We start from the raw sequence: 12,695 nt of genomic DNA, 5'->3' as shown, positions 1-12,695 counted from the left end.
ACATGAACATGACTGGGATCTACCCCACGACAGGGGTATGGAGGGCAATGGTCCCAGTGCAGGTCGATTGAACTAGGTAGGTTAAAAGTCCTGTTTCTGTGCTGGAGTGTTCCATGCCTCAATTGCATCTAGCTGTACAATGAGAGGTATAAAGCAAGTAGGGCAGGTGGCCTAGCACATAGACCCTGGTGCAGCTGTACTGATAGTGATTGTTGCCAGTCTGTACTGACTGGAGTCTGCAACTGAGGAAATTGAGGATTCAGTTGCCCAGGTCTTAGAGCAGAGAGATGATTAGGTTTTGTCATATATATTGTCATAAACTCGAGAAAGTTTGCAGATGGCGGAAATCCAGAACAACGCACACAAAATGCTGGGGAACTCAGCAGGCCAGGCAGCATCTATGGAAATGAATAAACAGTCAACATTTTCGAGCTGAGACTCTTCTTCGGGACTGGAAACGGAGGGAAGACCAGAATAAAAAGGTGGGGGAAGGGAAGGAGGATGGCTAGAAGTTGATAGGTGAAATCAGGTGGGTGTGAAAGGTAAAGGGCTGGAGAGGAAGGAATCTGATTGAAGGGGGGAGTGGACCATGGGAGAAAGGGAAGGAGGAGGGGACCCGGGGGAAGTGAAAGGTAGGTAAGAAGAGGTTAAAGGACAGAGTGGGGAATAGAAGAAGAGGGGAGGTTGGGCAGCAATTGTTTTATCGGAAGGGGAAATCGATATTCATGCCATCAGGTTGGAGGCTACCGAGGTGGAATATAAGATGCTGCTCCTCCACCTTAAGGGTGACTTCATCTTGGCACAAGAGGAGCCCACGGATCTGATATTTCGGAACGTGAATGGGAATTACAATGTTTGGCCACTGGGAAGTTCCGCTTTTGTTGGATGAAAAGAAGATACTTACAAACTGCCCCCCAGTTTGCGACAGGGCACACCAATATAGAAGTGTTCTTACTAGGAGCTCCAGACACAATAGATGACCCTGCAGATTTCTAGGTGTGCTGTTGCCTCACCTGGGAGGATTGTTTGGGGCCCTGAACGGAGGTGAGTGGGTAGGTGCAACATGTAGGCTGAAGGGAATCGTGCTGGGGTTTGGGAGGGACGAACGGACAGGGGAAACAAGGGAGTGATCTCTGCAAAAAGTGGAGGCGGGGGGAGGTAAAAGTGTGTTTGGTTGTAGGATGCCTTTGGAGATGGCAGACGTTGAGGAGGATGATGTGTTGGATGTGGAGGCTCTTTGTGAGGTAGGTGAGGACAAGAGGAACTCTATCCCTGTTAAGGCGGTGGGAAGATGGGGTGAGTGTAGATGTTTACGAAATTGAAGAGACGTGGGTGAGTGCAGCATCAACAATGGAGGAAGGGAGACCCCGTCCTTTGGAGAAGGAAGACATCTCTGATAAAGAAAGCCTTATCCTGGGAACAGGCAAAGGAACTGAGAAAAGGTGTTTACAGAGGGAAGAGGTAAAGTCAAGATTACAATGGGAAGTGTTGGGTTTACAGAAGGTGTTGGTTGACCCTTTGTCTCCAAAGATGAAGACAGAAATCTAGAAAGGGGAGGGAGGTGTCAGAAAAGGACCAAGTGAACTTAAAGGGCAGGGTGGAAGTTGGAGGCAAAGTTGATGAAATTGACAAGCTCAGCATGGGTGCATGAAGCAGCACCAATGCAGATGTCAGAGTACTGGAGGAAGAGTTTGAGAGCATTGCCAGGAAGCTTGGAACATGGACTGTCCTGCATAGCCTACAGAGCCATATCATCATCAGTAACTTTTAAAAGGGAGGATGATACACTCTTGAAAGGAGAGTAAATCCGGAAGTGTGGACAATGTGCATGTGGATGAAGTAATTAACTGGATAATGATTTCAAAGATAAATGATAGAGGAGATGATGGATTCAACACTGTTTGGTTAAACTAAACCCATGAAATGAAAATATGCTGTAGTGGAAAATTGGTATAATTTTATGTCATTATATTTGAGTTTAAATATCTGATAAGATTGGATTATCTGTGTAATTAAGGGTAGTTTCAGTAATGCTCTTCTCTGGGGAAGCTGTGTTCAAAGGGAGATAGTACTACAGTGTAATCCCCTTCCTCTGACTCTCTCTGAGCACGTAAGATCAGAACATTTGCCCTTGTGAATATCTGTTTCCTTTGTGATTTAACCGATCACATTATTAGTCTTAGTAGGCATCTCTGTGCTCGGCAGAGACAATCCTGAACCCGGAGCTAAGTGTGAGGCTTCCAAAGCCAAACCTATCAGACGTTAGTTTGAAATGCACCCCTCACCAGACCCCTTCCACGTCATGTTTGAGCTGAGGCCCAGCCTTATCCAGCTCTTGATATGAGTTCCCAACCAGAATCCAGGTTATTTGTAGTGCACAGAGAGCAGTGGGTACCTGGTGGGTGATGGTAGCAGACAGAACAGAGGAGTTTAAAAGGCTCTTAGATGGGCAAATCGTTATCGTGCAGGAACTGGAAGGGTGTGAGAAGGGACTGGTTTATCTGTGCATTTAATTAGTTCAGCATGACATTGTGGGCTGAATGGCCTGTCGCTGTGCTGTACTCTTCAATGTTCAATGTTCCGACTCTCCACCTCTCCCAATCCCCTTACTATCTACAAATACTAGGGGTAATTTCCAATGGCCATTTGACCTCTTTGGGATATAGGAGCAAACTAGAGCACCTCTGGAGGAGACTCGCATGGTCATTGGGAGAGCTGGCAAACTTCACACAGACAGCATTAGACGTCAGAATCCACCCTGGGTCGCTGCAGCTGTGCTGCACCAGTATTCATGGTGATCATGAAGCCGTGGGGCTTTTACCTGGGGAAACCCACGCCGTTAAGGGGAGAATGTACAACAGACAGCGGTGGGAATCGAACACTGATCTTAGATCTGGCATACCGTAATATCTGTATAGACAGCAGTGGGAATCGAACACTGATCTTAGATCTGGCATACCGTAATATCTGTATAGACAGCAGTGGGAATCGAACACTGATCTTAGATCTGGCATACTGTAAAATCCGTATAGACAGCTGTGGGAATCGAACCCCAGCCTTACATCTGGCATACGGTAAGGTGTTGTGCTAACTGCTATGCCACCGTATCGCCCTGTGTAGATTAGCTACTTTTGTAGTTTCTCTCTCGCACCATAAATCATACCGTGTCATAAGCTGCTCTTGTCAAAGAAATTTCCCTCTCTGTCTACTTTGAGCTTTTCAGTTTAAGACTCACAGCTTCTTTGTTCTTTGTCTTTATTCATCTTGTCTTTGTTGTCTTTCTCTGGTCCTCACTTAAAGTGAATTCATTACTGTTATTATGCATCATTCTTGACTTCTGCAGAGCCTCCTGGGCAATCTGGAATCATCTTCAGATTCAACAATCCTAGTGAGTAGCAAAACCCTGCCACAGATCTGAAACCCCGTTTTGGAAGTGCAGATGATGTAAGCTGTCCTAAACACTACATCTGATGCTAAGGACTCAGGATGAACTGTTAGGGAGCAAATCATTGTGTTAATGGACATCCTTAATATCACTCTGAAACGGTCCACTGTCCCTGCAGCTTCAAGGCAGGCACCATCATTCCAGTGGCCAAGAGAACGATGGTAACTGGCCAGAATGATTACTGCCCACTGGCATTCGCTTTAACAATCATGAAATGCTTTGAGAAGCTGATATTGAATCTTACAAAATCTCAGCTTCCAGCTACATAAGACCCTTTCCAGTTTGCCTGCCACTCAACCCAGTCCACTGAGTTGGTCCTCCTTTCCATCCTGTCCCACCTAGAAAACGATGCCTTACAGACTGGGATGTTCATCGACTTCAGCTCAGTATTTGATACAATCATACCACAGAGGCTGGTGGATAAACTGTCCTTGCTGGGATTCAATACTCCTCTCTTGACAGAAAGACCCCGGTCAGTCTGAGTTGACAGCAACATCTCAAGCTCCATCATGCTGAGCACTGGTGTCCCCAGGGTGGTGTGCTCAGTCCGCTGCTGTTCATGCTGCTCTCAACTGCACTGGCGGATTCAGCTCAAACCACATCCTCACGTTCAGTGATGATGCAACAGTGGCTGGCCTCATCAGCAACAACAATGAGTCTCATACAGAGAGGAGGTAGGCAGGCTTGTCAAATGGTGCAAGAACAACAACCTCAGTCTCAACGTGGACAAGACTAAAGAGATGATTGTAGACATGAGCAAAATGCAGGTCGACCACTCTCCAGTGCACCTGAATGGCTCTGCTGTGGAGAGAGTGAAGAGCACAAATTTCCTTGGTGTGCAAATAGCGGATGATCTAACCTGGACCCACAACACTTCCTCACTAGTCAAGACTTTGAGGCGTGAAGGCTCCCTGTCCCCGTAACAACTTTCTACAGAAGCCCCAGTAAGAGTGTTCTGTCTGGCTGCATCATTGTGTGGTGCGGAAGCTGCAAGGCATCGGACTACAAGACCCTACAGAGGACAGTAACAACTGCTGAGAGGATCACCGGGCTCTCCCTCCTCCCTGTTTCCCCTTTTACTGGGAGCGTTGCAGACGAAGGGCCTGAAGGGCTGCTGAGGATCCCTGCATCCATCCTACAATCTCCTTGACACCTACGGCAGGAAGCAGGTACAGGAGCATCAGGACTCAGACTGCCAGACTGGGTACCAGCCTCTCTGAGCTCTTCTGGCAGTTTGTTTGTTGCAGAGTACAGCATCTCCACTTTCTTATGTCTCCAATTCACTGTTCTGGTTCAGAGTCCCAAGTTTAAAATCAAAGACAAAGTCAAGTTTATTGCTATATACACAAGTACAGGTGCAATAAAAAACAGCAATGTCACAGGTACTTATCGGCATTTACAGGAAAAACATAAATTTATATTGATCACAATTTTTACAAGAGGAACACTATTATAACAAAAAAGACAAGGTCCATGTTAGTGCAGGTGATCAAAGTGCTGTACTCTGCTGATTAGGGTTGATCCGGTTGGCTCAAGAATCAAATAGTTGTAGGGAAGCAGTTGTTCCTGAATCTATGGGGTGGAATTTCAGGCCTCTGTACCTCCTGCCCAAAGGTAGCTGTAAGAAGATGGAATGGGCTGGCTGGTGGGGATCGGTGATGATAACGTTGCCATCTTGAGGAGCGCCTCCTGTAGGTACCATCTGGAATGGCTTGGATGGTGGGGATTGTTGATGATGGATGTAACTCCCTTGAGGCAGCACCTCCTGATGGTGGGGAGGGATAGCCACTGAATCCACCTCAGTGAAATGGAAACAGAATGTTGGATATGGGATGAGACTAGCTCTTGAATGAGTAAAGAGGAGTCTGTGCTGCTCCACACCCCCTGCCTGCACCACTTACAACCCCTGTTGATGTGTCCTGTGCATTTGTCTCAGTCACCGACTCTTACACGTACCCACTGCTCTCTCTTCATTTCAGAGCCGAACTTCATCGACTCTGTGTTACTGAGGGAGAGTGACAACAGCTCTGTGGGCGACGATGACAAGATTTACCTCTTCTTCACGGAGAAGCTGGGGGAAGAGAATGCATTTAATGGAAAGCCGCTGGTGACCAGGGTGGCCCGGATTTGCAAGGTAAGAGGATGCCTGTGGTGATGGAGCACAGCGTAACAGGTTATGAAAAGCATGGATCTATACACAGGTGCAATGTTGTGTCAACCTGCGTTGCCACTTTCCACTCCAGAGACATGAGGACAAAACCTAGGTAGATTCAGGGACAACTGAACCACAGAATCAGTTGACTTGGAAGGCAGCACATGAAGTTGCTTTCAGTATTGTCTCATCAAGGAAACACAAGTATCTCACTGGTCTTGAAGCAGCACTAAGTGTTGAAGTTTATTGTCCTTCTGTTGCATTACTTTGAGTGGTACTTTAAAGCAAATATTGAACAGATCAATTTTTGATGGATGGAATGTAGAACAGTATGCAGAGTGTGGACTCACAATGTGTTCACCTTTTAACCTACTCCAAGATCAATTGAATGCTTCATTATGCTCCACGTAATCCTCCATTTTCCTTTCATCCATGTGCCTTTCTGAGATTCTCTTACATGTCCCTAATGTATCTGCAGCATCCCTGAACTGCCCACTCTGAGTAACAAAAAAAAACTCCCTCTAATATCCCCCCTTACTTTCCTCCAATCACCTTAAAATTATGCCGCCTTGTATTCGCCATTCCCAGCCAGGGCAAAAAGGCATCGGCTGTCCACCCTAACAATACCTTTTACCTTATTCACCTCAATCAAGTCGTCGCTCATCCTTCTTTGGTCTAAAGAGAAAAGCCCAATTTTCTCAACCTTTCCTCATAAAATATTCTGTCTAATACAGGCAGCATCTTGGTAAATCTCCTCTGCACCCTCTCTATACCTTCCACGTTCTTCCTATAATGAGGTGACCAGAAATGAACACCAAGTGTGGTCTAACCAGAGTTTTATAGAGCTGCAACAATACCTCACTGTTCTTGAGCTCAGTCTCCGAACTAATGAAGGCCAGCACACCTTCTTAACCATCTGTCAAATTGTGTGGCAACTTTGAGTGGCTTATGAATGTGAACCCCAGGGTCCCTCGGTTCCTCTGCACTGCTAAGAATCCTGCCATTAACCCTGTACTCTGCCTTCAAATTTGTTCTTTCTTCTCATTTTTCAAGATTGAACTCCATTAATTCAATATTTCCTTGAACTAGCAATGGACTGTTCATTTCCCTGCATAGATGCTGCCTGAATTGCTCCACATTTCCAGCATCAGTGGCCAATTTTGCCCCATTGCTTAAGTTACAAATGACCATATAAAAGGTCAGTGACCTTAAAAGTTATTTCACCTCTGTGGATGCTGCCTTACCTTATGAATATTTTCAGCTCTTTATGGCTTTATTGCAGATTTTCCAGCAACTGTAGCATTCTGCAGTCAGTAAACTGATTTTTCAGTTGTGTTACAGCCAGTAATTCATGGTTTTGTATCCACAAGTGTGACAGAGTTTTGAAAGATTAACAGTAGTAGTGTGATTGCTGGAGATGAGTATGATGTTCCCCTAAAGGGTTGCATTCCCTGAATGGGGAACGCCTGTGCGTGACTTTGTTTAGGACGGGGAGGCTGATGCACAGGCAGCCACCACACTGTCCCTGACAGATCGGGGTTGGGGTCCAGTGACATGGAGTGCAGGAAGACTGGGGTCCACTCGCCGATGTAGCCTTCCTCCACCTTCCCTGCCATCGTGATGTGTCAGCATCTTCTGCCAGCTCCACCGCTTTGGTCTTGGTTGGATTGCCTTTTGACCTTACCGCCATGGGTGACCAGGATGCTCAGGATCTCACAAGCCTGTCCACCACGACTAGGCGACGATCCTTGAAGAAGCTCTAACTGGTTACCTTTATATCTCACATGCTCGTCGAAACATGCAGTGAAATGTTTCATTTTCCGTCAAATCAAATCAGTGAGGTTTCTGTGGGGCCGTCCACAAGTGTCACTATGCTGCTGGCACCAACATATCCACGCCCACTCCGTTTGGCTTTGAGTTTCTCTTCATGACCTTTTTGGTTAAGATAATTCATGATAACATTTAACACATTGCTGAGGAATTCATAACTTTCTGCTTTGTGTTTTGATGGATGATTTACCGTGGTTTTCTCTAAAGCATAACTGAGTTATGAAAAGTAGATCTGGTATCAGTGTGCTCAAACTGAGAAGCAGCAGCTATGAATTCATGAACAAAGGATTTACCAAGGACATATCCTGAGTACAAGGATTCTGAGCTTGTACCACAAGGAAAGAGTGACTTTACAAATATAGTGTACTTATACTTTATACAGACTATAATCAGCAAGGATGAGTTCTGCACTTGGGAAGATCCGGAGGGCTTGCATTTAAAGTGAGGGGGGAAAGTTCGAAGGAGATGTGTGGTGCAAAGTTTTTTGTTACACGGAGTAGTGGGTGCTGTCATGCTTTGTAACTCCAGAAACTAATCGAAAGGAAAACACAGGAGCCCAGATACTTGACTACTTAGATTTTGTTTTAGTGAGGCGTTCCCCTTCCCATGTGACATAGTGGTGTAATGACGTATGCCATTTACGTACTTTTACATATAACCCATAATGAACTATGTAAGCAAACAAGGAATGCTTGAACAAACAGTATGTTTACACTATTACTCCAATATTACCGAAATATTAGATACACTTCAGGTGTCAGTGGTGGAGGGAATTTCACAGCTAATGACAGGGTTCATAACAGCGGTGATGTATAGAGGGACAGAGTCATAGAGACATAGAATACTACAGCCCAGAACCAGGCCCTTTGGCCCATCGAGTCCATACCAAACTGTCCTTCTGCCTGATCCGATTGACCTGCTCCCACCCCATAGCGCTTTATACTCCTCACATCCATGTACCCATCCAAATTTCTCTTAAATGTTAAAATTAAACCTGTATCCACTACTTCCTCCAGCAGCTTATTCCACACTCACCGCGCTCTGAGTGAAGAATTTCCTCCTCCTGCTACCCTTAAACTTTTCACCTCTCACCCTTCACCCATGCTCTCTGATTCTAGTCTCATCCAACCAGAGGGGATGAAAGCTGCCTGCATTTACCCTGTCTGTACATCTCTGTCAAATCTTCTGTGCTGTAGGGAATAACCTTCCCCGGTAACTCAGATCCTACAGTTCTAGGAACATCCTTGTCAATTTTCTCAGCGCTCTTTCACGCTTATTAATTTTAGGTCTTGTTGGGGGCTTCCTGAGAAAGCAGCTGCACAAGTCGATGGGGTCGAGAAGATGTCATGTCGCATACTCGCCCTTGTTAGTCAAGGCACTGAGTTCAGGATTGGGGAAGTTACGTTGCAGTTTTATAAAACTGGAGAGTTGTATTCGCTTCTGGTTGCCCCGCTACAGGAAGGATGCTGAGGCTAGGGACAGGGCGCAGAACAGGGCACAGAGAGCGTGTGATATAATGAGACATTTTCCTGACTTGGGTTGTTTTCTCTGGAGTGGCACAGGCTGAGGGAAGACCTAAGGTAAGTATATGTATAATTATCTGAGAGATAAATAAAGTACTTAGCAGGGTTGAAAGGTTTAATATTAGAGGTAAAGTGCGAGGCGAGTGGGTGGTGGGGATGTGTTGCTGCGGGTGTTGGTGGAGGCAGAGACAATAGAAGTGTTTACGAGACTCTTACATAGGCAAATGTATTTACAAAGAATGGTGGGGTAGGGACCATGCACTGAGACAAGAGATTAGGAGATATAGCTTAGTCAGCTTGGCACAACACTGTGGGCTGGAGGGCCTGTTCCTTCCTGTGCTAAATATGTTCCAGATTTTCTTTTCAGTAAGGATTGGAATTTAAAACACAGGTATCAGTGACTGTGACATTTCTGGCTTATTCAAACTCCGTGGAACTTTTACTCATATCTTCTGGGGTGGCACCGTAGTGTAGCGGTTCACACCTCCAGCGTGGTTAATTCATGCAGATGCCGGTTGCTTTCTCCTTACCTCATGGTTAGGCACTGTCAAGTTCTGCCACTGTCTGTAAGGAGTTTCTACTTCCTCTCCCCCGACCCCGTGGGCTTCCTCCTCTGGAGCTCCAGGTCCCTCCCAAAGATATATATGGTAGTCAGGGTTAGTGAGTTGTGGGCTTGCCGTGTTGGTGCCAGGGCACTGCCCAGCACAGACCTCACTGATCTAATTTGGCACAAATGATGCATTTCACTCTACATTGCGATTTTCAGTTGGCCTGGCCTCTGTGTAGCAGTGCGGTTGATGTCTGTTTGTCTCTGATATTGTCTTGTAAGCAGGAAAGCACATTCAATGCTCTAACTAAAAAGCTGAGCTTGTCGAGGTTATCGATAGGAGAGGTGGTGTGGGGTAATGTAATGGGTGGAAACGCACAGAACTCACGAGCACCGACATTCAATGCTTTAACTGAAAAGCTGAGCTTGTTGAGGTTATCAATATGAGAGGTGGTGTGGGGTAATGTAATGGGTGGAAACGCACAGAATTCACAAGCACCGACATTGAGTTGGGGTTCACTTTAAGAGGCGGGTCTGACGCGATGATGTAATTACGTAATGGACTTTTAGTGCACTTTGGAGTTCAATAAATGTGCTGTTAGTGTTTTCTTAAACTTAAGACACCTCACGTTGTTTTATTTGCTAAAACCCACACTGGTGACCCTGATGCTCCAGGACGATTCCAGAGTTGATGAGCATGTTGGCCAACGCAGTCGCTAAGAAACTGCTGGAGTGTTGGGAGCAAAATGCCATTGCTGGGTTTGTACAAGCCGAGGTCTGATTCGCGCTATGAGAAACCACCAGTGACGACACCAAGTTTTACTACTGGCAGCGTCACTCAGCAGTTCCACGGCTGTGAGAGTGGTGAGCCTACTGGACATGATGGTTACCGATTGTTGAAAACTCACCCTTTACAGATTTTTGGACTATCGGGGTCTGAGCGTGCCAAACATTTGCTCTCCTTGCCTGGCCTCGGTGATGCTGAGCCATCAGAGCTAATGGACCATGTGCTGTCTCTCCTGGGAAATCACCACCCTTGTTTTATTTTTAAAGAGCTCTTCATGCAGCAAATGCCTGATCAAGTTCGCATAGCCCTCTCTAAAGCACCCGTGAAGGACTGTAAGGAGTTTGCTAAAATGGCTGATAGTCTACACTCAGCTGGACAGCGGTGCATCATTCCTGCCCCTTCCCCTGCCTCAGTAAATGCCTCAGCAAGGCCCCTGACACAAGGACAGCAGCAGCTGTGAAACAGACAATGCTGGGCCTGTGTTTTCACCATGCTCGCTTTGGTACGGACACTAGAAAGTGCCGACTACTTTGCAGCTTTGATAGAGCCAGCACATCGGGACATCAGAGGTCTGTGAACACCGTGGGTTCCAGCTGCCAGGGTTGTCTCCTGTTCATTACGGACACCCTTTCAGAGCAGCACTTCCTGTGTGACACGGGTGCTGAAGTGAGTGTGCTGCCAGCATCGCCGATTGACGAGAAGAAGGCAAAGAGCAACGAAACCTCAATGGAGGCTACCAACAGCAGCAGGATTCAGACTTACGGGACACTGGGTGGCCCTCTGCTTCGGAGGGCAATGTTACACAAGGGACTTCATCCTGGCTAAAGTGGCTAGACATCTGCTTGGTGTAATATTTCCTGTGTCGATCTTACTATCGAAGACGGCCACAGACGTGGCTCGGGTGCCCATCACCGCCTGGGCTGCTTGGTTTGGCACCCCATCTGATATTTCCTCTGACCGCAGTCACCGATTCACGTCAGACCTCTGGGCTGCGATGGTAGGAACCGTGGTGTTAGGCTACATCACCCGCAGTTCAGTGGCGTATGTGAGCGGTCTCACTGCTCCCGAAAGGCAGCTCTGAGGGCTCCCTGCCAGATGAGTGTTGGCACGATTGTTTCCCGTGGGTCCTGCTGGGGCTCAGAGCTGCTCTGAAAGAGGACCTGCAGTCGTCTGTGGCCGAGTTGGTACACGGGCAGCCATTACAAATGCCTGGTGATTTTATTCCTGACGCCACAACTGCCTGGTTGGCCTCTCAACACGTTCCACCGTCCTCAGTAAATTCAATCCCTTTTCACCTATTCCTACCTCCTATCATGGCGTACAGCACCCTTGGGTTCCTGTTGACCTACATTCCACCTTGTTCTTGTCCATCATGATGCACACCAACACCCCCTTAGGATCCCGTATGTTTTGGAATGGAGAGAAGGGATTTTTGTCACAGGTAAGAGGGGTAAACCCGAATGTGTTTTGGTCGGTCACCTTAAACCGGCCCGCCAAGTTTTGGAGGATTCTGCTGCCTTGGTCCTGGCGTCACCAAATGCCCATGAACGTGCCAACACTCCTCTGGATGAGCCAGAGGCACCTGCTGTTCCTCCACCCATGTAACACAGGACCTGAACTGGGCGGCTGGTCAGAGCTCTGGACAGGTTCACAGTGCCAGGGGGCCTGTGTCGGGTGGTAGAAACATACAGAATTCACAACCACCAACATTGAGCTGGGTTCACTTTAGCAGCTGGTCTGACGTGATAAGGTAATTAAGTAAAGGATTTTAGCGTGCTTTGTCTTCAGGTTTTGGAATTCAATAAATGTGTTGTTACAGTTTTGTTAAACTTGAAAGGCCTCACGTGGTGTTATTTGTGAAAACCTACAGTAGTAGCATTGTGACTGCTGGAGTCGAGTGCTATGTTCTAAGGGGTCGTCTATACTGCTGGGTCCTCGGGTGGAGTAGAGGCCAGCCGGTGTAGTGTGAGTCTTGACTGTGACCAGTGGTTGGATTGTTCAAACAATATGAGTAGCTCTCGATTAAATACAGTGGCTTTGGGCGCGTGGATGATTGTTAACTCAACACTGTCCATTGAAACCTCCAGGGTGAAGATCAGAATGACCTGTTCTGTGATTTGGAAACAGCGATTTCAACATGCCTGCAGGCATGCTGCACTTTGCTCTTTGTGCTGGTGACTGTGCCTATCCGTGAGATAAGTGAGCAACCAATACTCTGCCGGCGTTTGGCAGGGTGGGTACATCCCGTCACATGGAGAGAATTCAAACGTCCTTGTCCTTGCTCCTGCATGGTTTAATATTGGACAATGTTGCTTAATGTGTCGTTGAGTTTGATATAGACATACTCTATCTTAAAGGTCTTTATTAGCCTCCTATCTAGCAGGACAAGGTGCAGCGCTGCCTTGAAATTC

At 46.8% G+C, this 12,695-nt stretch overlaps 1 protein-coding gene across 3 annotated transcripts in view; it reads left to right on the top strand.

The window, feature by feature from the left end:
* Positions 1-12,695, top strand: part of LOC140185558 (semaphorin-4G-like) — a 202,379-nt gene that overhangs the window by 124,058 nt on the left and 65,626 nt on the right. For all 3 annotated transcript variants that reach the window (XM_072238897.1, XM_072238898.1, XM_072238899.1), the window contains one exon: positions 5,425-5,579. In XM_072238897.1, the coding sequence (XP_072094998.1) occupies positions 5,425-5,579 (155 nt within the window). The remainder of the gene's footprint in view (positions 1-5,424; positions 5,580-12,695) is intronic.

This window comes from Mobula birostris, chromosome 21 (genome assembly GCF_030028105.1).
Source record: "Mobula birostris isolate sMobBir1 chromosome 21, sMobBir1.hap1, whole genome shotgun sequence".
In the NCBI taxonomy this organism is placed as follows: Eukaryota; Metazoa; Chordata; class Chondrichthyes; order Myliobatiformes; family Myliobatidae; genus Mobula; species Mobula birostris.
The sequence above is the reverse complement of the archived record's forward strand: the minus strand, read 5'-3'. Positions and strand labels throughout refer to the sequence as shown.